The sequence below is a fragment of the Pseudochaenichthys georgianus genome, chromosome 18 (assembly GCF_902827115.2).
Source record: "Pseudochaenichthys georgianus chromosome 18, fPseGeo1.2, whole genome shotgun sequence".
NCBI lineage: Eukaryota > Metazoa > Chordata > Actinopteri > Perciformes > Channichthyidae > Pseudochaenichthys > Pseudochaenichthys georgianus.
This window is the reverse complement of record NC_047520.1, coordinates 1,923,711-1,950,368: the sequence shown is the minus strand read 5'-3', so window position 1 is coordinate 1,950,368 and position 26,658 is coordinate 1,923,711. Positions and strand designations below refer to the sequence as shown.

At 44.3% G+C, this 26,658-nt stretch overlaps 1 protein-coding gene across 3 annotated transcripts; it reads left to right on the top strand.

Annotated features, from left to right (window-relative positions):
• Positions 1–186: 186 nt before the first annotated feature.
• mus81 (MUS81 structure-specific endonuclease subunit) lies at positions 187–26,658 on the top strand. 3 transcript variants are annotated; one of them, XR_011644936.1, is made up of 17 exons: positions 187–246; positions 945–1,095; positions 2,286–2,415; positions 4,583–4,668; positions 5,250–5,372; positions 5,452–5,532; positions 11,219–11,307; positions 11,470–11,655; positions 12,120–12,281; positions 12,386–12,513; positions 19,230–19,342; positions 19,965–20,084; positions 22,996–23,091; positions 23,301–23,423; positions 24,064–24,167; positions 25,236–25,380; positions 25,699–25,783. XR_011644936.1 is itself a non-coding variant. In XM_034106465.2 (17 exons), exons 2-17 carry the CDS (start codon positions 955–957, stop codon positions 26,336–26,338), a joined length of 1,830 nt encoding a protein of 609 aa, XP_033962356.1. In that variant the 5' UTR covers positions 187–246; positions 945–954; the 3' UTR covers positions 26,339–26,658. The 3 variants fall into 3 exon arrangements, 2 of the variants coding, with proteins under 2 accessions (XP_033962356.1, XP_033962355.1); XM_034106465.2 differs by lacking the exon at positions 25,236–25,380 and adding an exon at positions 26,272–26,658 and having other exon boundaries at positions 5,253–5,372; positions 25,699–25,782; XM_034106464.2 differs by lacking the exon at positions 25,236–25,380 and adding an exon at positions 26,272–26,658 and having other exon boundaries at positions 25,699–25,782.

Here is a 26,658-nt window from a genome sequence, read left to right as displayed (position 1 = left end):
AAGGGAGATACATCAAAACAATAAAACAAATATTTCCCTTAAACATTTCGTGTTATTTTACTTTTTTTAAAGTATTATTTAAGAATAATTAATCCTTATATTTAACCCTTTTAATACACATTTCACCACTAGATGTCACATTTCACATTCTTTCCCCGTCTTCCACTTCCGGTCACATGACTGATGTAAACAGGAAGTCTTTGAAAATCAACGCGCCAGATCCAGCTGTAAACTCATCAGTGAAAGGTGAGCCTCTTTTTAACGCAAAAACCACGACTTTCTTAACGTATTATCTGCTAAAAACTCCCTTCACGTGTTGCTCATATTGTTAAATAATGTGACTTTTATGGAAAAACGGCTAAAATAGCTAATGAGGGAGCGCTAACGTTAGCTTATGCTAGCTAACGTTAGCGCTGTTGTTAGCACCAGGCTAGCTCTGGTCAGCTACAGTGACATTTCTCAGATGCTTTACTGAAGAAACGGTACATTAAAATACTTAATTACAAGTAAAAGTCCTGCATTCAACATCTTAATTAAGTAATAGGGAAACAAAATGAACAGCAAATGTACTTTTAAGCATAGTGCAGAAAAATGGCCTGTATGTGTGTATATGATTATATTTAAACATGTGATAATACTGTTGTTGCATCAAGTAGCATCAGACTGTTTTAGACAAACACAGTTCTGATTGACTTTTTGTAAAATATTTAAATAATGTCACTGAGCTGTTTTAATAATAATAATTAAGTGGAGTAAGATTGCATGATTTCCCTTTTCAAGTTAGTGCAGTAGAAGTATGAAGTAGCATCAAATGGAAATACTCGAGTACAAGTACCTCAAAGCTGTAGTTAAGCAGTACTTTTATTTTAAGTCAAGGCTAAGATGTGCTATCTAAATAAACGTACCTTAGTAAAAGTACTTGGTCACCCCCCCTCTGCCCCCAGGTCCAAAGGGATGCCCGCCTCGCAGCAGGTCCGGTTGGGTCGGAAACGCCCCCTGCCCTCCTGCCCCAACCCTCTGTTCCTCCAGTGGCTCACTGAGCTGCGGGACGCCGCCAAAGAGAAGGGCCTGAAGCTGCAGTACGTCTACCAGAAGGTAAGACATCGGAACGAAGTGCTCAGGCCTTGATATGTCATGTCCTTATTTACTGTTAGGTTTTACAGTCATAGTAAGTAGTGACACCACGGTGAAGAAAGGCCCTGTTATAGCCTTAAGCAAAGTCCTGCATTCAAAATGTATTTTACACATATTTACACGACCTCACCGGATATCTTTTACTCTTAATTTTGTGTGTGTGTGCCTGTGTGTGTGTGAGACTGTGTGTGTGTGACTGTGTCTGTCACGATGTGTGTGTCACGATGTGTGTGTGTGTGTGTGTGTGTGTGTGTGTCTATGTGTGTGTGTGTGTGTGTGTGTGTGTGTGTGTGTGTGTGTGTGTGTGTGTGTGTGTGTGTGTGTGACTGTGTCTGTCACTGTGTGTGTGTGACTGTGTCTGTCACTGTGTGTGTGTGTGTGTGTGTATGTGTGTGTGTGACCGTCTGTCACTGTGTGTGTGTGACTGTGTCTGTCACTGTGTGTGTCTGTCACTGTGTGTGTGTGTGTGTGTGTGTGTGTGTGTGTGTGTGTGTGTGTGTGTGTGTGTGTGTGTGTGTGTGTGTGTGTGACCGTCTGTCACTGTGTGTGTGTGACTGTGTCTGTCACTGTGTGTGTCTGTCACTGTGTGTGTGTGTGTGTGTGTGTGTGTGACCGTCTGTCACTGTGTGTGTGTGTGAAATAATTTCCTAACAGACATTATTTGACCAGGTTTTCTTTGAAAAAGCAAAATCTGAATACAACACATATGCATTTTCAGAATTGCTCGTTTTCTAGTAATACTACATTATAGTTTTTAATTGAAACATCTGATGCTTTCATAAGTTACGCACACACATATGGAACGAAGAAACAGTTATTCAAAGAAGTCGTGCACTGATATGGAAAATCCTTCACGACCTTGAAAAAACATGAAAATAGTAAAAAAATTAATTTCTAAAAACACCACTTTTTTTTTTTACTGAAAAGTCAGTTTCTTCATATAATGATCTGTGGTTTGCACGTGTTGGTCATCACGTTTCTTTCCAGACTTTTAACTTCTTGTTAAAGTCACAGGATAACACACATTATATGTTCTGCGTGCACACTTGAAAAGCAACAGAAAGTGTACACAGCAGATGTGGAGTTACTGCTTTAAGGTCACTGACGTTTCTTTGTTTGTAATTCACGTTTGCTTCCGTCTTGCTTGGCAGGCCATCAGCTCTTTGAACAAGTATCCTCTGCCGCTTCAAAACGCCAAGGAGGCCAAAATCCTGCAGAGCTTTGGAGACGGCATCTGTAAAATACTGGATCAGAAACTGCAGCGGTATCTCAGAGAGAACGGTGAGGAACGGGGGGGGGGGGTTCAGTCACTTAAAGACAGGACCATTAAAGAAAGACATTGAAGCCGGCTTTGAGAGAGGGGTGAAGACAAGATGGGGAACTATTTAAGAGTGGGAGTCGCAACAAATATAAATAACATACATTAGAACAACTACAAACAATACACCAAGAAAAGCCTGATAGTGGGGGGGGGGGGTGTAATATTTGTGAACTTTGATTAACCTGAGCTGATTTACTTATTTCTCACCCAAGTCTCTGATCTGCTGCTGCTGTTGGCGTTTCTTCTTGTTCGCTGTCTCCAGTTCAAACCGCGGTACCTGCTCATCATCAGTGAGCTATTTTTAGAACGTGCGCACGTCCACCGAGGCTGTGTGTCCTGCTCCTCCGTGACGATGGCGGCTTGAGGTTACAAAATAATAATAAACGGATTTGAAAGCGGGGGGGACACAAACGGGATTTTGAACAGTGGTGGGGGTGGGGGGACCAACAGCAGAGCTCAGGGCTATAATGCAGATTTGTTTGACTTTATTGTTCTCCTCCTTTCCTCCGTCTCTGATTGTGTGTGTGTGTGTGTGTGTGTGTGTGTGTGTGTGTGTGTGTGTGTGTGTGTGTGTGTGTGTGTGTGTGTGTGTGTGTGTGTGTGTGTGTGTGTGTGTGTGTGTGTGTGTGTGTGTGTGTGTGTGTGTGTGTGTGTGTGTGTGTGTGTGTGTGTGTGTGTGTGTGTGTGTGTGTGTGTGTGTGTGTGTGTGTGTGTGTGTGTGTGTGTGGAGCCCCGCCCTTCAGAAACAGAGCGGAGGACAGAATGTGAATGCGCAAAGCAGTGGACACTAGGGCTGCTCGATTATGGCAAAAATCATAATCTGGATTAGTTGGGTCAATAATTGATATCACGATTATTAAAAACGATTATCCGTGTACTTTGAAAACATCAATTTATTGGAGAAAAACTATTTGAAAGTATGTTTTTAACAGTTGATTACCCTGAACTTTAAGAATAACTCAACTGAAATTAATAATAATAAAAAAATAATCTTTATATTTCGATTACGTTGTTTTCGTAATCGTTGCAAGCCATAATCGTAATTACGATTAATACGATACTAGTGGACTCTGAAACATGCACATACATTGGATAAATAACACAAGCGTTTAGTATATTTAATAAAAGAGCACGTGTTCAATGTGAAAAGTGACCGTAGATAGATTACTTCAGTTGCGATTTGGCGCTATATATAATATATATGACCCCTCCGGTATCACTGTGGACAGTTTGGTCCCGAATGACTAATGCGTGACTTTTTTGTTCAATCTGACTTTGTGCAAAAACTAATAATGCAAACAAATCTATTTTGTTGCTAATCTTTGACACATCCAAGACTGTGATAAAATCAGAGCCAGTCCCCAGAAATGTATTTTTTGGAAAATAACTACCGTACTTTTCGGACTATAAGCCGCGACTTTTTCCCCCATGTTTTTGTACAGCTAACGGCCACTAGGGAACCTCCTACATCTATGGATTTTACAGGTCAAATTAACCACCTTTAACTCTATGGGCTCTAGGACCGGTCCGCGCCCGCCACCTTTAAGCGGCGGGCTCCAGCAGGAAAAGCTGGAGGCCGGAAAAGAGTGAGACAGGTAGCGCGCCAAAGTAAAAGTGGAACCGAGAGACAGAACGAGAGCAAGACAGACGGACAGTTTAGCTGCTGCGGCTTATATGCAGGTGCGCTTTATAGTCCGAAAAGTATGGTATTCAAAATGGCATTTAAAGGGTTAAAATCCTGAAAATGATTAGATTTGTGGTATTTTCTATTAGGGCGGAAGTTCCTTTAAAGATTGAACCCAAAAAAGTTGTGAAAAAAACCTTTTAATATAATGTTTTTATCAAAGTCTTTTGCAGTGGACTTTTTTGTCTCGAATGACTAATTGGCGTGGTCCAATCGAAGGATACCGGAAGAGACAATGGAAGGGGAAACACTGATAAGATAGCTAAAAGAGAATAGATGGGTAGCTTTACACAAATATATAACATTCGTATACATAAAAACGTCATTCTAATTTCTCTGCACGACCTATGAGTAATACCCAAAGGCGAAGCTAGGAAACGAATACCTACAAATACTAAGATGGAATAAAATGTCTTGAAGTTCTAATCTGTCTTTTCCTGTAGGTCCAGACGCTCCGATCCACTCTCTCCCCGAAGGAGTGCCCCCTGCTGGCCGACAGGACAACAACAGCCTGGATCTGCCCAGAAAGGTAGATGGAGTGTGTGTAGAAGTGTGTGTGTGTGTGTTCATCTCACTGTGTAAAGACACAATTCCATGGGGAAGAAATCCCAATAATAACATCTCAAAACAGACACGTGTTTGGAAATGTGTTATTTTTAACTAAGTGGTCAAAATTATTCGACTAAATACATGATTATCATCAATCGTGTGCAAAAACAGCCCTAAAGTGTGTGTGTGTGTGTGTGTGTGTGTGTGTGTGTTCAAGTGTCTCCATGTGTGTTCATGTGTGTGTTCAATTGTCTCCGTGTCTGTGTTCAAGTGTCTCCATGTGTGTGTGTTCAAGTGTCTCTCTGTGTGTTCATGTGTGTGTGTGTGTGTTCAAGTGTCTCCGTGTGTGTTCATGTGTGTGTTCAAGTGTCTCCATGTGTGTGTGTTCAAGTGTCTCCGTATGTGTGTGTTCAAGTGTCTCCTTGTCTGTGTTCAAGTGTCTCCGTGTGTGTTGAATTGTCTCCGTGTGTGTGTGTGTGCGTGTGCGTGTGTGTGTCATTCACCCTATATGCCATTGAAAATCTCTTATTTGTGACTTCTTCTGTTGAACTGTCCTCGTAGAAGAATGCGGCCGGGGATCAAGGGAAAAACAAAGGGGGAGGGGCAAGGAAGAAGAGGGAGTACGTGCCCCAGAGACGGTCTGGAGGCCACGCTGTTCTGCTCACACTTTACCGAGCGTCTCAGGTACGCCTTCCTCCATCACATCTACACAAAACACCTCCATGTGTTGCACCGTGGCTCCATTTGATGTCTCTCCCTCCAGATCCCAGGCGGCAAAGGCTACATGTTTAAGATGGAGCTCCAAGCCGAAGCTCAGCAGCTCTGCGATAAGTCCTTCTCTGTGGTGAGTGGAGTATTCGTTGCATTTAAACCTGCTTATTACACCCAAATAAAGCGAGGATTTGACACGACTAATGATTTTAAACATTATTTCATATATTTGAAAATTAGCGTTTTTGCTTTCGCTAAGATAAAATAGTGGCGTAGCAACTTAACTTAAAATGACGACGGCACTAATCGAGATGTTCTGGTGTACTTTAGATATTTCACCTTATTCTGTGTGTTGACATTTACGACCATCCCGGCTTCTAATCTCCCGTAAGGAATGTGAATATGGATGGCACTAATCGAGATGTTCTGGTGCCGTCTTTACTTTAGATATTTCACCTTATTCTGTGTGTTGACATTTACGACCATCCCGGCTTCTAATCTCCCGTAAGGAATGTGAATATGGATGGCACTAATCGAGATGTTCTGGTGCCGTCTTTACTTTAGATATTTAACCTTATTCTGTGTGTTGACATTTACGACCATCCCTGCTTCTAATCTCCCGTAAGGAATGTGATAATGGACGGCACTAATCGAGATGTTCTGGTGCATAACTGTCGGTCTTTTACCTCCTTTTATTTATGTTGACATTATTAAACACCAACATTTAGAAGTATTGGATCATTGCGTGTGGGCTGTAACAGTTTAACACGGTAGACGCTCTGAAATGACCACGAAGCATTATGACACAGAATAATGAACTATTTAAAGCAAATCAAGTTTTATTTATCTAGCACATTTTGAAAACGATTTTTGGTCGAGCCAAAGTGCTGTACATACAATACAAATACTTTACAATAAAAACACTTTACAACAGCACAAATAAAAAAATCACACATGTTAGGGAATAATTCCGTCTTTACTTTAGATATTTAACCTTATTCTGTGTGTTGACATTTACGACCATCCCGGCTTCTAATCTCCCGTAAGGAATGTGATAATGGACGGCACTAATCGAGATGTTCTGGTGCAGAACTGTCAGTCTTTTACCTCCTGTTATTTATTTTGACATTGTTAAACACCAATATGTAGAAGTATTGGATCATTGCGTGTGGGCTGTAACAGTTTAACACGGTAGACGCTCTGAAATGACCACGAAGCATTATGACACAGAATAATGAACTATTTAAAGCAAATCAAGTTTTATTTATATAGCACATTTTCAAAACGATTTTTGGTCGAGCCAAACATACAATACAAATACTTTACAACAGCACAAATAAAAAAATCACACATGTTAGGGAATAATTCTGTCTGTACTTTAGATATTTAACCTTATTCTGTGTGTTGACATTTACGACCATCCCTGCTTCTAATCTCCCGTAAGGAATGTGATAATGGACGGCACTAATCGAGATGTTCTGGTGCATAACTGTCGGTCTTTACCTCCTTTTATTTATTTTGACATTGTTAAACACCAATATGTAGAAGTATTGGATCATTGCGTGTGGGCGGTAACAGTTTAACACGGTAGACGCTCTGAAATGACCACGAAGCATTACGACACAGAATAATGAACTATTTAAAGCAAATCAAGTTTTATTTATATAGCACATTTTCAAAACGATTTTTGGTCGAGCCAAACATACAATACAAATACTTTACAACAGCACAAATAAAAAAATCACACATGTTAGGGAATAATTCTGTCTGTACTTTAGATATTTAACCTTATTCTGTGTGTTGACATTTACGACCATCCCTGCTTCTAATCTCCCGTAAGGAATGTGATAATGGACGGCACTAATCGAGATGTTCTGGTGCATAACTGTCAGTCTTTTACCTCCTTTTATTTATGTTGACATTATTAAACACCAATATTTAGAAGTATTGGATCATTGCGTGTGGGCTGTAACAGTTTAACACGGTAGACGCTCTGAAATGACCACGAAGCATTATGACACAGAATAATGAACTATTTAAAGCAAATCAAGTTTTATTTATATAGCACATTTTCAAAACGATTTTTGGTCGCGCCAAAGTGCTGTACATACAATACAAATACTTTACAATAAAAACACTTTACAACAGCACACATAAAGGAAGTGTTCGGGTGTTTTGTTTGATTTTAAATAAACAAAGTCTTGGCTTTCAGAATATGAAACTTTTATTTCCAAAATCACACGATAAATACATGTTTGAATGTTTGAAGCTTGTGAAGGGAAGACGACAGCTCTCCCTCGCCACTCTGCTGTTCCGCAGCGCCGCCCCCCCTCCCTCCGCTGACATTATGAATGTAAGGTTGTAGCTTGCTGGTAAAACATGTGTAGCCCCTTGATGCCATGCTAAGACAATCTTAATAATGTTTAAAAGTCACCGTTGAACCTCAATCTCTTCGTTGACATCATCCAGATTATTTAGCAGGAGGTCATTTCCCGCTTTCAAACCATCCAAGTGATCGAATGTCACCACATGAGACCGACCCTTCTTCAAAACTCCAAGCACTAGATTAAGATGGAGGCGTGTGGCGCAGTGGGTTAGTGCCTAGGTGTTGGGATCAGGGGGTCCACAGTATTGAGTATGTGAGTCGCTTTGGGTAAAAGCGTCTAACAAGTGACATGTAATAATAATAAAAAAGATCCATGTTATTGAATTAAAATAAAGTTCTAATGTTTTATTTATTTTTTAAATCGTACATTTGGGAAAACCCGGCGCTCCCGGAGAAATCCCGCTTTGCCACGGACAAGTTAATGAACTTTAACCTGTGGTATTTATCTCGTGGCAATTGTAGCTTGCTGGAAGAATATCTAAGCCCCTGATGTCATGCTAAGACATCTTACTAATGTCTGTTTTTTTTAAATCGTACATTTTGGGAAAAACCCGGCGCTCCCGGAGAAAACCCGTTATGCCACGGACAAGTTAATGAACTTTAACCCGTGGTATTTATCTCGTGGCAATTGTAGCTTGCTGGAAGAATATCTAAGCCCCCTGATGTCATGCTAAGACATCTTACTAATGTTTTTTTTTTTTAAATCGTACATTTTGGGAAAAACCCGGCGCCCCCGGAGAAAACCCGTTATGCCACAGACAAGTTAATGAACTTTAACCTGTGGTATTTATCTCGTGGCAATTGTAGCTTGCTGGAAGAATATCTAAGCCCCTGATGTCATGCTAAGACATCTTACTAATGTCTGGTTTTTTTAAATCGTACATTTTGGGAAAAACCCGGCGCCCCCGGAGAAAACCCGCTATGCCACGGATAGGTTAGTGGCTTTTATCTCCTGGCCCGCTGAGCTCGATTCTCCTGAACCGTTTTCTTGAGTTCAAGGAAGTCATTGTGAACGGTGACGTTGTTCACATTCAAGCCGTTCAATCGGTCTTGATCTTCTTGGACCCTTTGTCCGAGATCGCCGTTTGGATTCTGATCCGCGGTGTTTTTGGCCCGCTGAGCTCGATTCTCCTGAACCGTTTTCTTGAGTTCAAGGAAGTCATTGTGAACGGTGACGTTGTTCACATTCAAGCCGTTCAATCGGTCTTGATCTTCTTGGACCCTTTGTCCGAGATCGCCGTTTGGATTCTGATCCGCGGTGTTTTTGGCCCGCTGAGCTCGATTCTCCTGAACCGTTTTCTTGAGTTCAAGGAAGTCATTGTGAACGGTGACGTTGTTCACATTCAAGCCGTTCTTTCGGTCCTGATCGGCGTTTGGATTCTGATCCGCGGTGTTTCTTTCCCTCAGCGACTCATCACACATAGACTGCAGGTCGTTCATCTTTTCCTGCAGGGTTTTGTTCTGAGGACGACCCTTCCTCAAAACACCAATCTCCAGGTTAAGTTCCACGAGATCCATCGTCATGGCGGCACTATCGCACCCCAAGGTCTCGTTGGATGCCTTCAAAGCCTCGTAGTTGATCCTGAGATGCTTTTCCTTGTGAACCTCGTTGCTCAAACCCTGGATCTTGTTCATCAAAGCCTCGTTCTTCCTCTTAACGTCCTCTCTCTCAGCTTTCGCCTCCTTGTAAGAGTCCTCGAGCTCCATGAAACGCAGATGCCTTTTCTTGAGCTGCAACACTTCTTCTCGCAGGGAGACATGTTCGAGGCTCACGGCGGCTTTTTCTGTCACCATTGCGTTGTAACTTTCCCTAATGGTGTCCTCGTTCTCAAGGTCTTGGCACAACTCGACTTTCTTTTGTTGCAACAATTGGATTTGCTGGGAAATCAACTTTTTTTCTTCCTTCGCAATTTCGTATGCCACCTGAAGTTCCTCGAAAACCAGAAGCCTCTGTGAAAGCTCAAAGATCTCTTCTTGCAAGTCTTCGGTTTGGCTCCTCTCCTTATATTTCGACCGGTTCATTTCATCCATCTCAAACTGCACCATGCTTTCATTCTCAAGCTCCCTGCGGAGCTCGTCCACTTCCTGCTGCAGAGCCTGGTTCTTCTGGAAAACCGTCTCCATCTCCGCCTTAGACACTTGGAAACGTTCCTGAAGTTCCTCTTTCCTTTGCTTGAGACACTCGAGTTCTTCCTCAAGGCCACCGTTTACTCTGATGGTTTCCTCTGTGTCGCTTCTCAGTGCATCGAGCGTTTCCTGGGCAGCGGAATAGCCTTGGATCGACGAACGCACCGCTTTAATCTGTGCTTCGAGCTCTCTCCGTCCACGTAGTGCAGCTTCATGCTCGGCTTTGATAGCATCGATGCTATCCAGCTTATCTATCTTGTCAAACATCTGTGCCTCGAGGATCTGTCGTTCACGCTCCAATTCCTTGTTCGTCTGGATTAGTCCCTGGAACATCGCCTCTACGGTAACGTTATTTTCGATCTTCTCACTAAGAACCCTCGCTACTTTTTCGAGGTAGGCACACTTGCGCCTCGCGACATCTCCCTCGGCCTTCAGAGCGTCAAACTGCTCCCCCAGCGCTGGAAAGCTGCCGAACTGTTTTTGTATGGATTGTATTTCCACATGTTGGGTCTTGAGGAGTTCTTGCACTGCCCCAAGACTCCTCTTAACTCCAGCGTAGTCGCCTCCCAATTCCACTTGTTCCTTATTGCAGGACATGTTGTTTTAAGATGACAATGATACACACACGGTAGCAACTGGTAACTGTTTCTTCACGGGGGGGAAACTGAATTTCGTGGTGTGTTGTCAGCGTCAAAGTGGTTTCTGCTAAGCCAAGATATGCTGTCGCTTAAGGCTCAAACTGGTCTCCTTGCAAGTTTCCATTTGGAACTATCGATGATGTCACAAAGCACAGTACAGTGTCATCGTGACATCACTTGGAATTTCTGCATGACCTCACATGTAGAGATGTGGCCGTGGCAACAGTGACGATGCATTCTGGGTAACTTTGCCCAGGCATTCCATTTTTGAAAAAACAACAACAAGATGGCTGACTCCTACTTTCTATTCTACTCAATATTCAGGGAGTTCTTTGTGGAGGATTACGTAGGGGAAATGAACACACCGATGTTCTGAAACTAATGTATACAAAGGGACTTGTTGTGTTGGGATGTCCTGTTAACAATAAACTGTTATTATTACTCACACATTGTCGTCAAAAGCAGAGAAAATACTCCAATTGAAAATACTTCATAATAATACTCTTTATTCAAAAACAAAGTTGAGTCTGTAGGCATGAAATATTAATGTTTTTGGTGCAAAATTAGCTTTTGTATTGGCCATTTATTGACTGATATGACGGCACAGGGTACCCTGATCAGAGCGTCCTGAATATTTGTATTTTAATTCAACTTGTATGTGTCTGTAGCCAGATCTGGGCAGTAAGTACACGGCCTGGTCTTCAGTGAGCACTCTGATCCAGAAGAACCTGGTGATGAAGACCCACAACCCTGCAAGGTACAGAGGAAACACACACACACACACACACACACACACACACACACACACACACACTCGATTGGTTGATTGACACACGCATTATTTCTGTACGAGTGTTTTGAAGTGGAAACGGGGGCTTCTCTTTCGTTTAAATGGAGTTCGATCTTCCTCCCTCTTCAGGTATTCTCTGACAGAAGAGGGTCTGGCTTTAGGGGAGCGCCTCGAGTCTTTAGAGGGAACTAAAGGTCCAGAAGGAGACAGGAGTGAAGGGAACGAGCAGGAGGAGGGAGAGGAAGGTGGCCCGGGGATTGTGGACCTCACTGTTAGTGACGATGACGAAGAGGAGAAGGAAGAGGAGAGAATACAGTGAGTGTGCTTCAAAACCTATCAAAGACGTATCATTATCTCAACAAGTAACTCTACTCTGAAATGCATTTAAGTGCCTTTATTTTCCTTTTGTCATATGTTGTATAGACGAAGTGTTTAGAGACCAGTTAAGCATTCAAGATGGTCTTGGTTCTGACAAACTTAAGTCCCAGCCTCGTCCAACAACTTACGACATCAAAAGGAATAAATATAGTCCACAAATATATACAACGGTGCAAGTAAAATGCAAAAATACGTCAACTATATACATGTAAAAAGTAAATACGGAAAAATACGGTGCGTTCTACTTTTATATACGAAAATACGTAGACTTTCCTTTGTGTGTTTTAGCTTGAAATGTTTCTGTAAAATGTGTAAGGAATATATATTTAAGACCGAAATATCTCCGTTATGTTTTATGATTGTGTAAATACAATAAAAGGAATTGAACCGTCTTTCTCCAGAGCTACGGAGAGGCCGACCTCCTCCGCTTCCCAGCCGAGGGTTCTCGTTCCCGGGATGTTCTTTTCGGGGAAACCCCAAAATGTACCGAGCAGAAAGTCCTGGAGTCTCCTTCCCGGCTCCTACGAGATCATCCTCTGCGTGGACTTCATCGAGACGACGGGGTAAGGCCGCGGTGTGTTTTAAATGTGTGTGTGTGTGTGTGTGTGTGTGTGTGTGTGTGTGTGTGTGTGTGTGTGTGTCCTGAACGGTCGGTGTGTTTGTGAAGCGGAAGCAAAAACTGCAAGCAGGATCTGGTGAAAGAGCTGCAGAGGAACGGCGTGACGTTCGACGTGAGGAAGCTCAACGTGGGAGACTTCCTGTGGGTCGCTCGGGAGAAGGTCGCGCCTATTCCAGGTAACGCAACGTCAACACGTGTCCCCTCTTCTTCATGTCTCTTCTACATCAACATGTGTCCCCTCTTCTTCATGTCTCTTCTACATCAACATGTGTCCCCTCTTCTTCATGTCTCTTCTACATCAACATGTGTCCCCTCTTCTCCATGTCTCTTCTACATCAACATGTGTCCCCTCTTCTTCATGTCTCTTCTACATCAACATGTGTCCCCTCTTCCTCATGTCTCTTCTACATCAACATGTGTCCCCTCTTCTTCATGTCTCTTCTACATCAACATGTGTCCCCTCTTCCTCATGTCTCTTCTGCATCAACATGTGTCCCCTCTTCTCCATGTCTCTTCTACATCAACATGTGTCCCCTCTTCTTCATGTCTCTTCTACATCAACATGTGTCCCCTCTTCTTCATGTCTCTTCTACATCAACATGTGTCCCCTCTTCTCCATGTCTCTTCTACATCAACATGTGTCCCCTCTTCTTCATGTCTCTTCTACATCAACATGTGTCCCCTCTTCTCCATGTCTCTTCTACATCAACATGTGTCCCCTCTTCTCCGTGTCTCTTCTACATCAACATGTGTCCCCTCTTCTCCATGTCTCTTCTACATCAACATGTGTCCCCTCTTCTTCATGTCTCTTCTACATCAACATGTGTCCCCTCTTCCTCATGTCTCTTCTACATCAACATGTGTCCCCTCTTCCTCATGTCTCTTCTGCATCAACATGTGTCCCCTCTTCTTCATGTCTCTTCTACATCAACATGTGTCCCCTCTTCCTCATGTCTCTTCTGCATCAACATGTGTCCCCTCTTCTTCATGTCTCTTCTACATCAACATGTGTCCCCTCTTCCTCATGTCTCTTCTACATCAACATGTGTCCCCTCTTCTTCATGTCTCTTCTACATCAACATGTGTCCCCTCTTCCTCATGTCTCTTCTGCATCAACATGTGTCCCCTCTTCTTCATGTCTCTTCTACATCAACATGTGTCCCCTCTTCCTCATGTCTCTTCTACATCAACATGTGTCCCCTCTTCTTCATGTCTCTTCTACATCAACATGTGTCCCCTCTTCCTCATGTCTCTTCTGCATCAACATGTGTCCCCTCTTCTCCATGTCTCTTCTACATCAACATGTGTCCCCTCTTCTTCATGTCTCTTCTACATCAACATGTGTCCCCTCTTCTTCATGTCTCTTCTACATCAACATGTGTCCCCTCTTCTCCATGTCTCTTCTACATCAACATGTGTCCCCTCTTCTTCATGTCTCTTCTACATCAACATGTGTCCCCTCTTCTTCATGGCTCTTCTACATCAACATGTGTCCCCTCTTCTTCATGTCTCTTCTACATCAACATATGTCCCTTCTTCCTCATGTCTCTTCTACATCAACATGTGTCCCCTCTTCTTCATGTCTCTTCTACATCAACATGTGTCCCCTCTTCTTCATGTCTCTTCTACGTCACCATGTGTCCCCTCTTCTCCATGTCTCTTCTACATCAACATGTGTCCCCTCTTCTTCATGTCTCTTCTACATCAACACGTGTCCCCTCTTCTTCATGTCTCTTCTACATCAACACGTGTCCCCTCTTCTTCATGTCTCTTCTACATCAACATGTGTCCCCTCTTCTTCATGTCTCTTCTACATCAACATGTGTCCCCTCTTCTCCATGTCTCTTCTACATCAACATGTGTCCCCTCTTCTTCATGTCTCTTCTACATCAACATGTGTCCCCTCTTCTTCATGTCTCTTCTACATCAACATGTGTCCCCTCTTCTCCATGTCTCTTCTACATCAACATGTGTCCCCTCTTCTCCATGTCTCTTCTACATCAACATGTGTCCTCTCTTCTCCATGTCTCTTCTACATCAACATGTGTCCCCTCTTCTTCATGTCTCTTCTACATCAACATGTGTCCCCTCTTCTTCATGTCTCTTCTACATCAACATGTGTCCCCTCTTCTTCATGTCTCTTCTACATCAACATGTGTCCCCTCTTCTTCATGTCTCTTCTACATCAACATGTGTCCCCTCTTCTTCATGTCTCTTCTACATCAACATGTGTCCCCTCTTCCTCATGTCTCTTCTACATCAACATGTGTCCCCTCTTCTTCATGTCTCTTCTACATCAACATGTGTCCCCTCTTCTTCATGTCTCTTCTACATCAACATGTGTCCCCTCTTCTTCATGTCTCTTCTACATCAACATGTGTCCCCTCTTCTTCATGTCTCTTCTACATCAACATGTGTCCCCTCTTCTTCATGTCTCTTCTACATCAACATGTGTCCCCTCTTCTTCATGTCTCTTCTACATCAACATGTGTCCCCTCTTCTTCATGTCTCTTCTACATCAACATGTGTCCCCTCTTCTTCATGTCTCTTCTACATCAACATGTGTCCCCTCTTCTTCATGTCTCTTCTACATCAACATGTGTCCCCTCTTCTTCATGTCTCTTCTACATCAACATGTGTCCCCTCTTCTTCATGTCTCTTCTACATCAACATGTGTCCCCTCTTCTTCATGTCTCTTCTACATCAACATGTGTCCCCTCTTCTCATGTCTCTTCTACATCAACATGTGTCCCCTCTTCTTCATGTCTCTTCTACATCAACATGTGTCCCCTCTTCTTCATGTCTCTTCTACATCAACATGTGTCCCCTCTTCTCCATGTCTCTTCTACATCAACATGTGTCCCCTCTTCTTCACTGTCTCTTCTCCATCAACATGTGTCCCCTCTTCTCCATGTCTCTTCTACATCAACATGTGTCCCCTCTTCTCCATGTCTCTTCTACATCAACATGTGTCCCTCTCTTCTCCATGTCTCTTCTACATCAACATGTGTCCCCTCTTCTTCATGTCTCTTCTACATCAACATGTGTCCCCTCTTCTTCATGTCTCTTCTACATCAACATGTGTCCCCTCTTCTTCATGTCTCTTCCTACATCAACATGTGTCCCCTCTTCTTCCATGTCTCTTCTACATCAACATGTGTCCCCTCTTCTTCATGTCTCTTCTACATCAACATGTGTCCTCTCTTCTCATGTCTCTTCTACATCAACATGTGTCCCCTCTTCTTCATGTCTCTTCTACATCAACATGTGTCCCCTCTTCTTCATGTCTCTTCTACATCAACATGTGTCCCCTCTTCTCCATGTCTCTTCTACATCAACATGTGTCCCCTCTTCTTAATGTCTCTTCTACATCAACATGTGTCCCCTCTTCTTCATGTCTCTTCTACATCAACATGTGTCCCCTCTTCTTCATGTCTCTTCTACATCAACATGTGTCCCCTCTGTGGAAAGAGACTCTGAAAGTTTCAGGAACAAAGATTTTCTCTCTTTTTGATCCATTTCTATAGAAACCTGTCTGAAAATGAGCTGATCAGATTTTGGCCACTTTATGATGTCATAACGATGTTTTGTCTTGAGTAGCCATTAGCCAATCAGCAACCAAGGTTACCCCCCCCCCCCCCCCCCTTTAATTGCCTGAATCTCCTCCTAGAACACAATAGCCGCTTTCACACCAAGTACTTTGCCGCACTTAGTGCCCCCATGGAACTAAGAGCCGATCGCGTTCACACCGGAATAAGTCCCTGGGGGAAGATAACGCAAATTAAGCTGCTGACGTCACTTCTTCTTCTTCTGCTTTGGGTTTACTGGCAGGCCGCAAACCACTTCACGGCGTATACTGCCGCCCGAAGTCCCCGGAGTTGGGGACTGGCTGCTGGGAGTCCCAGCAGCTTCGACTGAAGCCTTCTGAGTAAATCGCCAGAACGCCGACACCTCCTCATCTCCACCGCTCCCATGTTTTCTTTTGTGTTGCCATTAGTTAGTCTCTCTGCGTTTCTGCGCTGGGCTAATGCTAATAATGCTAATGCTAATAATGCTAATGCCAGCAAATACAATGACGGCTTCACAAAACGTTTCTGAGTTTTACGGGGCGTGGTTTGCAATTCGCCCAGCCAATCAGACATTGGAACTTGTTTCTCCCCAGGAGAGTAGCCCCTCTCTAGCAGGGACTGAAAAGGGGGGAACAGTTCTCATGAACTAAGTTCTCTTTTTGGTGTGAACGCAAAATCCCAGGAACTATCGGAACTAAAAGGGGAAAGTACTCCGGTGTGAACGCGCCTTATGTGTTCTTTGTAACGAAATGTCTCTCAGAGGGGCGTGGGGAGGGGCTCCTTATTTTCATCTACCAGACGGCAGTGAAAGCAGCCAAGACAGAGCACATTTCTCTGTTAATCTCTAAGAACAGCCACAAACCTCAGGTTCTTTTTAATGTCCTCAACTCGATCATTAATCCCTGTGATGTTTCTCCAATTGTACCATCGACTACTCTCTGTGATAAGTTTCTGTCATTTTTTATTGAAAAAGTATCTGCTCTTAGGCTAGCCCACACTAGTGCTAACCCAGATTCTGCCCCTCTTCTGTGTGCTGCTGTCCTCGACCACTTTGAGCCTGTATCCCTCTCTTCTCTCTCAGATGTTGTCAAGCACCTGCGGCCGACAAACTGCACCTCAGACAGCATTCCCTCTCGCCTTCTCAGAGACGTTTTCGATTCAGTTGGAGCAAGTATTTTATTACTTATAAACACCTCTCTCAGCTCAGGATGTGTCCCAGCTGCCTTCAAACATGCTGTGGTCAAGCCACTGCTAAAAAAGAAAAATCTCGACCCCTCCATTCTTGCAAATTTTAGGCCCATCTCCCAGCTACCGTTTTTATCTAAACCGCTGGAGCGAGTAGTCTACGCCCAGCTGCAGTCTTTTTTAACCATGCATGGCATCCATGAAAAGTTTCAGTCTGGTTTCAAACCCATGCATAGTACTGAAACAGCCCTTTTAAGAGTTTTTAATGATCTCCTCCTAGCCGCCGACTCAGGTAGCCCAGCTGTCCTGGTGCTGTTGGACCTGACAGCGGCCTTCGATACCGTGGACCACAGCATTCTGTTGTCGCGGCTCGAACAGTCCGCAGGCATCACAGGCTCTGCTCTGGCATGGTTCAGGTCCTACCTAACAGACCGTAGCCTTTCAGTGCAGCTAGGTGCCTTCTCCTCTGCAAAAGCCCCCCTTACCTGTGGGGTTCCCCAAGGTTCTATTCTGGGCCCCATCCTCTTTCTATTATATATACTGCCCCTAGGTGCAATTCTCTCCAAGCACAACATCCCCTTCCACTGCTACGCTGATGACGTTCAGATATATCTACCTCTCAATGCTAATGCCAACTCCTTACAGCAATTGATGGACTGCTTGGCTGAAATTAAATCCTGGCTGAGCCAAAACTTCCTCACCCTCAACGAGAGCAAGACCGAGGTAATTTTTTTTGGACCCCAACCTCCGGCCTCCCAGGTTGACATTCTTGGCTCCCTGAGTAAAAACATCCTCCCCGCTGTAACGAACCTTGGAGTAACCTTCAATAGCACTTTTAAATTCCATAAACAGGTCAGCAGCGTAGTCAAAACCTGCTTTTTTAAATTACGACTATTGGCTAAGACCAAGTCGTTTTTATCTTTTAAAGACTTAGAGAGGGTAATTAACGCTTTTGTGACATCGCGACTGGACTACTGCAACGCTTTGTATGTGGGCATGGATCAGGCATCCATAAAACGCCTGCAGCTAGTACAGAACGCAGCTGCACGTCTCCTGACTGGCCACAAAAGGCGTGACCACATTACCCCCATTCTGGCCTCACTTCACTGGCTTCCAGTTCGGTTCCGAATAGATTTTAAACTCCTTTTATTTGTTTTTAAGGCCCTAAACGGGCTGGCTCCGGCTTATATAGCTGACTTAATCCAGCGATACACCCCAGCCAGAGCTCTAAGGTCTGCCGACCAAATGCTGCTGGTAGTGCCGAAAACCAGGCTAAAAACTAGAGGGCACCGAGCCTTCGCAGCAGCTGGTCCCAGGCTCTGGAACACTCTGCCCTTACCTGTGAGGTCGGCCCAGACACTAGGGGCTTTTAAATCCTCTCTAAAAACACACTTTTTCTCTCTGGCCTTTTAAAAGTGAGCAGAGCATGACATTTTTCATTTTGTATTTTAACTGTCTGCCTTTATATTTGTTGTTTTTAACTTAAATGCTACAAATTGCAATATGTTCCGTATATTTTTTATTCATGTACAGCACTTTGGCGCGACCGAAAGTTGTTTTAAAATGTGCTTTATAAATAAACTTGATTTGATTTGATCTAAAGTAACAGACAGAGAATCAGCACTTTGCAAACAGGGCTGTTTGGTGTTTCAGCCAATCAGAGCCAGGCTCTGTATATATCTGAGACCTGTGATATATTGATGAAAAACAGTACAATAGGGGACCTTTAACATAAAGTAAAAGACATAGGAAGTGAGGAAGAGAATCACATCACCTTGTGTCCCTTAGCATGTCTCAAGACTATCTACATAAACTCATAATTATTATTATTATTATTTTTAAACATGTATTTATTGATTTTTTACATTTATCACATTACACAAACCAAACATTAGACATATGGCAGATTACAAAATAATGCTAAAATAAAAAGTGTGCAGTTAGTAGAAATCAGTTTAAAGTACAGACCAAGAATATAAATAAATTATTTTATTTATATCGTCCAAATAGACGAACCATATTCAACATTTCCTCACCGAAGTTTACTCTCTTCACTTTGACCGTCCACCGCTTCTGCAATGTCCCCATTTTTGTAATAAATTCCAACTCGTAATCATTTAGTTTTTCTCTGACTCCAGGTCAGTTGCGGACCCCCGTCGGCCGTGAGCTCGTCCTGGATTACATCATCGAGAGGAAGAGGATGGACGACCTGTGCGGCAGCATCATCGACGGGCGCTTCAGGGAACAGAAGGTGAAGAAAATACATCTCCGTCAACTTGAGTCTTCTCCGTCGAATGATTAGTCATGTACTCCGTTAACCAGAGCCCTGCATGCTGACTTGACATGGCTTGTTTTGCCCGACAGATGGGCAATAATCCCAAAGATATTTTCAGTTTATTATGATATGAAATGTAGAAAATCATATTTAAGATTAGATGAACCTTTATCAATCCCTGTAGGGTTATTCTATGGGTAAAGCAGCAACAGGTATACGAGTGAAACACGGAATATATCAAAATAACAATATAATAATTCGGTGGAACTGTAAACATACATATATGGATACTTAAAATGTATATACATGTCTGTCTTCAAGTGCATGTCCAAAAGTAGGTACATAGGGTGCATCTTAAGTTTTATTTGCACTTGATGATTAATTTAAACATTTAATCGCAAATCAAAAAGGTTAAATCTTCTGTAATGAGTTTCTTTGCTTTTACTCTCCGTATCTTTTGATAAAAAAAACCCATTTTCCATCTTGTTATAAATTTAAAAACACTAATTGACATTCTACGATGCTGTTACTCAAATTATATAAAGAGTGATTTTTTACACGTGCACAACGAGAAATGTTCCTTTCTTCTCCTCATCAGTTCCGTCTGAAGCGCTGTGGTCTGCGTAACCCCTGCTACCTGGTGGAGGAGTGTGGGAAGGCTGCCTCTCACCTGAGTTTACCTGAGACCACGCTGCAGCAGGCCATCGTCAACACACAGGTGAGAGAACACACACTCACACACCTGCATGGTGCTTTAGGTGCTGTTTACACGAGAACGCAAACGGTTGTATCCGCTACGTATAGGTGGATAGATCTGCAACCGGAACGCTCTGGGGGCCAAACGGCTCCGTGTGTACGCCCCATACAATCATTTCCTGATAAGGATGAAGCCATAGCCCCGCCTCCTGCTCACTGCTGTAGCATGGTCAGTAGCTAGTGCTACTGACCATGCTACAGATGTTAGTGCAACATCTACAGCTCCTCTTAGTGTTGTCACGATACCAACATTTTGGTTTCGATACCAAGTCAAGAATTGAGATTGCGAAAAAAAGGGAAACAGTCTTAAATGTAATTATTCTGCTTTATTTCACACCAGAACCAGAACACAAACTTTTAAACAATGCGAACAATAAATTAAATAAATGACTAGAATTTGTATTAAATACAATTTAAGCATCATCAATAAACAACTTTTTTGTTTTTCGCTTCTGGCGTCTTTTTTGTCAACAAGCCGAAGGCGCAGCGGCATAACACTCCCACTTGCAGCCATGCTTCTCGCTTTCTCACATGCTCTGGCAGCTAGCGCGTGCACGAGAGAGGGGAGGCACTTAGAGTGTGCACGAGAGAGGGGAGGGACTTAGAGCGTGCACGAGAGATGGGAGGCACTTAGAGCGTGCTTGAGAGAGGGGAGGGACTTAGAGCGTGCTTGAGAGGGGAGGCACTTAGAGCGTGCACGAGAGAGGGGAGGGACTTAGAGCGTGCTTGAGAGGGGAGGGACTTAGAGCATGCACGAGAGAGGGGAGGCACTTAGAGCGTGCACGAGAGAGGGGAGGCACTTAGAGCGTGCACGAGAGAGGGGAGGGACTTAGAGCGTGCTTGAGAGAGGGGAGGCACTTAGAGCGTGCTTGAGAGAGGGGAGGCACTTAGAGCGTGCTTGAGAGAGGGGAGGCACTTAGCGCGTGCTTGAGAGAGGGGAGGGACTTAGAGCGTGCTTGAGAGAGGGGAGGCACTTAGAGCGTGCTTGAGAGGGGAGGCACTTAGAGCGTGCTTGAGAGGGGAGGGACTTAGAGCGTGCTTGAGAGGGGAGGGACTCGGAGCATGCACGAGAGAGGGGAGGGACTTAGCGCGTGCTTGAGAGGGGAGGCACTTGGAGCGTGCTTGAGAGAGGGGAGGCACTTAGAGCGTGCTTGAGAGAGGGGAGGGACTTGGAGCGTGCTTGAGAGAGGGGAGGCACTTGGAGCGTGCACGAGAGAGGGGAGGGACTTAGAACGTGCTTGAGAGGGGAGGGACTTAGAGCGTGCTTGAGAGGGGAGGCACTTAGAGCGTGCTTGAGAGGGGAGGCACTTAGCACATGCTTGAGAGAGGGGAGGCACTTAGCGCGTGCTTCAGAGAGGGGAGGGACTTAGCACGTGCACGAGAGAGGGGAGGGACTTAGAGCGTGCACGAGAGAAGGGAGGGACTTAGAGCGTGCACGAGAGAGGGGAGGCACTTAGAGCGTGCACGAGAGAGGGGAGGGACTTAGAGCGTGCACGAGAGATCGGAGGCACTTAGAGCGTGCTTGAGAGAGGAGAGGGACTTAGAGCGTGCTTGAGAGGGGAGGCACTTAGAGCGTGCTTGAGAGGGGAGGGACTTGGAGCGTGCTTGAGAGAGGGGAGGCACTTAGAGCGTGCACGAGAGAGGGGAGGGACTTAGAGCGTGCTTGGGGGAGGGACTTAGAGCGTGCTTGGGGGAGGGACTTAGAGCGTGCTTGAGAGAGGGGAGGGACTTGGAGCGTGCTTGAGAGAGGGGAGGCACTTGGAGCGTGCACGAGAGAGGGGAGGGACTTAGAGCGTGCTTGAGAGGGGAGGGACTTAGAGCATGCTTGAGAGGGGAGGCACTTAGCGCGTGCTTGAGAGGGGAGGGACTTAGAGCGTGCTTGAGAGGGGAGGGACTTAGTGCGTGCTTGAGAGGGGAGGCACTTAGCGCCTGCTTGAGAGGGGAGGGACTTAGAGCGTGCTTGAGAGGGGAGGGACTTAGAGCGTGCTTGAGAGAGGGGAGGGACTTAGCGCGTGCTTGAGAGGGGAGGGACTTAGCGCGTGCACGAGAGAGGGGAGGGACTTAGAGCGTGCTTGAGAGGGGAGGGACTTAGAGCGTGCTTGAGAGGAGAGGGACTTGGAGCGTGCTTGAGAGAGGGGAGGGACTTAGAGCGTGCTTGAGAGGGGAGGGACTTAGAGTGTGCTTGAGAGAGGGGAGGGACTTAGAGCGTGCTTGAGAGGGGAGGGACTTAGCGCGTGCACGAGAGAGGCGAGGGGCTTAGCGCGTGCTTGAGAGGGGAGGGGCTTAGCGCGTGCTTGAGAGGGGAGGGACTGCAGACACGGCTGCAGTGCAGGGAGTGGAAGCAGAGCGCTGAACACACACGGCTCTTATTAAAACGGCGCTTTCTCCCCGGAGTACTTTCCCCCATCATTCTTAAAGTACCGATACTAATGAGACGGAGGAATCGTACGGTTTTTAACGGCAGAGTATCGCGGTACCTTTCGAGTATCGGTACACCGTGCAACACTAGCTCCTCTACCACAACCATCGGCAACAAGTGGACATGGAGAACTACATGAACTACCTGCTGCTAAATCCACCGCGGGGCATAAACAGAAGGGCAACCATGGCAACCATGCTCCGGGGGTCTTCTTCGCTGCTTTTGGTGTATTTCGTGGCAGAAGTACGGCGCCACTTACAGGCCGGCACGTGTACTACAGCGTCTCCAGCGAGTCTCTGATGTATACATGTTGTCTTTTGTGTGTGTGTGTGTGTGTGTGTGTGTGTGTGTGTGTGTGTGTGTGTGTGTGTGTGTGTGTGTGTGTGTGTGTGTGTGTGTGTGTGTGTGTGTGTGTGTGTGTGTGTGTGTGTGTGTGTGTGTGTGTGTGTGTCAGGTTATTGATCGCTTCTTTGTGAAGAGAGTCCAGGACGTGAGGGAGTCGATGGCCTACCTCACCGTCATGACTCGATACCTTAATAAACTCTACCAGGTAAACGTTTAAATACATATTTTATAAAAGCAATACATGTATATGTTTTTAAAATCGTCGGTAGGGTTTTGCCTCGACTTCAATCACTCAGACATGTTCTTCTAGCCTTTTGAAGCCTTGTTCTATAAAGAAATGAGTATATTGTGTCCAAGTCGGCCCCAAAACAAGTGGAATAGTTATGATAATAAACGTTTTAATCTGTTTTCCAGAACTGTACACTGACGTGTCGCTCCAGAGAGCTGGAGGGGGATGGGGAGGAGGAGGAGAGAGGGACCCCCCCCTGCTCTCTTATCTCCTTTGCAGAGTTCAACCACGGTGCAATCAAAAACAAGGTGTGTGTGTCCGTCTCTTTGTTTTTGCATTTAAAGAAAGACTTTTCGCAATAACTGTTTTAATTTCCAACTACCCTGTTGGTCCAGAATCTATTTTTTACAATTCTTTATTCAGAAGACAGTTGAGAACATGTCCCCAGTTAGGGAACAGTATCTGATATCCCAGTCCTCAAAGACCTCCACTGGCTTCCTGTCTCCCATCAACTACAACACTCTGGTCCTCACCTACAAAGCCCTCCACCATCTGGCCCCCCCTTCTCTCACACACGCAAGATCTCCGTGACTCTGAGTCCCTCACAGTCTTTCAGTCCCGCCTCAAAACACATCTTTTCAACTCTGTCTACCCATAAGCCCCGCCCCTCTCAATCATCTTCCTCTTGACTGTCCTTGTTTGTCTACCCTCCCTCATCCTGTAAAGCGTCTTTGAGTTGTGAAAAGCGCTATATAAATAAAATGCATTATTATTATACAATGTTCATGAACTTAATACGATAGCAGAAGGGATGTCTCGTCACTGAGGCATACTTGACAAACAATATTTTTCTAATTAGACCAAGCAACCTTTTTATGTTTGTGATAGAACTGGTTATCAGCTCATCGGTTCATAATCTATTTGAATAAATACATCTCTCCCTCTCAGAGTCAGACGGTGAAAGAAGTGTTTGCGCGGCAGCTGATGCAGGTGAGCGGACTGTCGGGAGACAAAGCAGCTGCTGTCCTGGAGCTCTACAGCACCCCACTCAGGTAACCCACGAGACAGGATGTTCACACATCTCACCTGATCAAGTATTCCCACCTTTCGTTCCTGGCAATGCACTCAGGATTTCCTGCAGCAGCAACAACGGTGTTTTTAGATAACGTATACAAAGAACGAGGCAGTTGGCACGAGCAGAGATAGATATCATGGAAGCAAAACTTCACCTGCTGCCCTTTAGTTTCTGACTCTCCCTCCATTTTTAGTTTTGTGTGTCTTGTATGGCAACCTTGAGAGCCTTGAAAGCCGTCTATATAAATAAAATGTATTATTATTAAAACATTACATTTCAAGGATTCAAAGGTTTATTTTTCATGTCGCAAAACTACATTGTAATCTTAAGTCTCATGCTCCTCCTCCAGCAGTGCAACACACAATGTACCCAGCATGAAAGAGTTAGACATGAAACCCAATACAATAATGCAATAGACAAAATGGGACCGGTAAGTTGAAGGAATATGAAATATGTGTTCATATAACAAAGAATACGATAAAAAAATAAAGGAGACATTTCTGACTTTGGGTAATTAAAAACCAGGTTGAAACATGAGGGTATACTTGGCGTCGGGCCGAACCACGCCCCTTAGCTGTGATATAATGAGCATACACCACGGCCTGAAGTGAGCTATTGCTTTTATAAAACGGTTACCAAGTGTGGCAATATGAAAGAAAAATGCACACTCTAATTTAAATAGTTTTTATTAGTAAATAATGATGTTCAAAATAAAATAGTCCCTCCGTTGCCTTCTGCGAGAAACATAGTGCGAGGTGGTTGCTATGCAACACCACTAACAGCTAGCGAACATATTAGACAGAGAGCGTTGATCCATTATTTGGCTATTTATTTACATTAATGTGTGTGTTGCCACTGAAAACCTGTCCAGCATCAGTAGCATGGCTTACGAGGTTACTTGTTGAGGTTGTTCTAGGCTGTCGCTTGGCGTGGCGAGAATATTGCTCCACTTTCTCCGGTCCCCGAGATTTGGCTTCCAGCAGCTCTAGAGAGAGCTTTGCACCTGTGGCCACTAACGGCCATCATGTCTCTGCTTTGTTTCAAGACGCATCAGAAATCTTTTGAATGGAGCTACTTCTCCGGTTGGTCTACCTGCTCTTCACGCAGCTCTGCATGTCGTCGTTTAGGTGCTCTCTGGAGATGCTGGAGGCACTCCTCAATCCACTCCTCCATAGTGAGGCCACCCGGAGGTCCAAGTTAACCTTACATGTTTCCATCTTGAGCTTTGCTAGTTAGTTTCATAACGGACGTAATGTAACAGCTGTAACGGTTGTAGCTTTTTCTCAGACGCGGAGGGATACTGACTTGTGAAAAGTAACTACAATTCTCCCCGTGATATACGCTCATTATATCACGGCTAAGAACCAATCAGATTGCTTGATTTGACTTGTCCGTTTTATCAACACATTTTTATGCAAACTCTCTTATATTCACGAGTACAAGACATTGCGCTACTATAAGATATTGTTGATATTTAATTCAAATCTTTCTTCCTCTCTTAATCTCAGTCTCCTGACAGCCTATGAGCGATGTGCAGGTGAATCTGATAAGGAGAAGCTCCTCTCCTCCATCAGATACGGGAAGCTCAAAAGGTTTGTAGTCCAACTGGTTTCATATTTCTCCCAGCATGCTCTAATGATCCATGTACCGTACTTTTCGGACTAAAAGGCGCACCCGCATATAAGCCGCAGCAGCTAAATTGTCCGTCTGTCTTGCTCTCGTTCTGTCTCTCGGTTCCACTTTTACTTTGGCGCGCTACCTTGTCTCGCTCTTTTCCGGCCTCCAGCTTTTCCTGCTGGAGCGCGGACCGGTCCTAGAGCCCATAGGGTTAAAGGTGGTTAATTTTACCTGTAAAATCCATAGATGTAGGAGGTTCCCTAGTGGCCGTTAGCTGTACAAGAAAAATGGGGAAAAAAGTCGCGGCTTATAGTCCAAAAAGTACGATAGTATTTGTTGATATCAACTTGAAAACCTGAGTCAAAGTACTGTGGCGTTTACTCACAGTTCAGATACAAATTGACGTAATGGCAGTACTGTAAGAAATTGCAATTAATTTACATTTAATTTTCCCTTTTTTCCAGGAACCTGGGTCCAGCTCTGAGCAGAACAGTTTATCAGCTGTACTGCACTCAGGGAGCACTGACGTAGCTTAATATACAAACATATCATGAACATATTTTCACTTGGTTTCCATCCCTACCGTACTTGAATTAAACACATTTTAGGATGGAAACGTCCTTTGTTATGTAAATATTAACATGCTGCTAAGTTCTCATCACCGTAACATATTGCTACTTGTATGAAGAATTTCACAAACGCCCCCTGAAACTTAAATAAAGTTTAAGATTTTAAATAGTATTGTTGTTATTGCATATGGATGTTTTACACTACAGTTTGTGAAGAAGGCACTGTGGTAAACTTCTAGACGGTCAGAAATGAAATAAAGAAGAATATTTGTATTTGTTAAA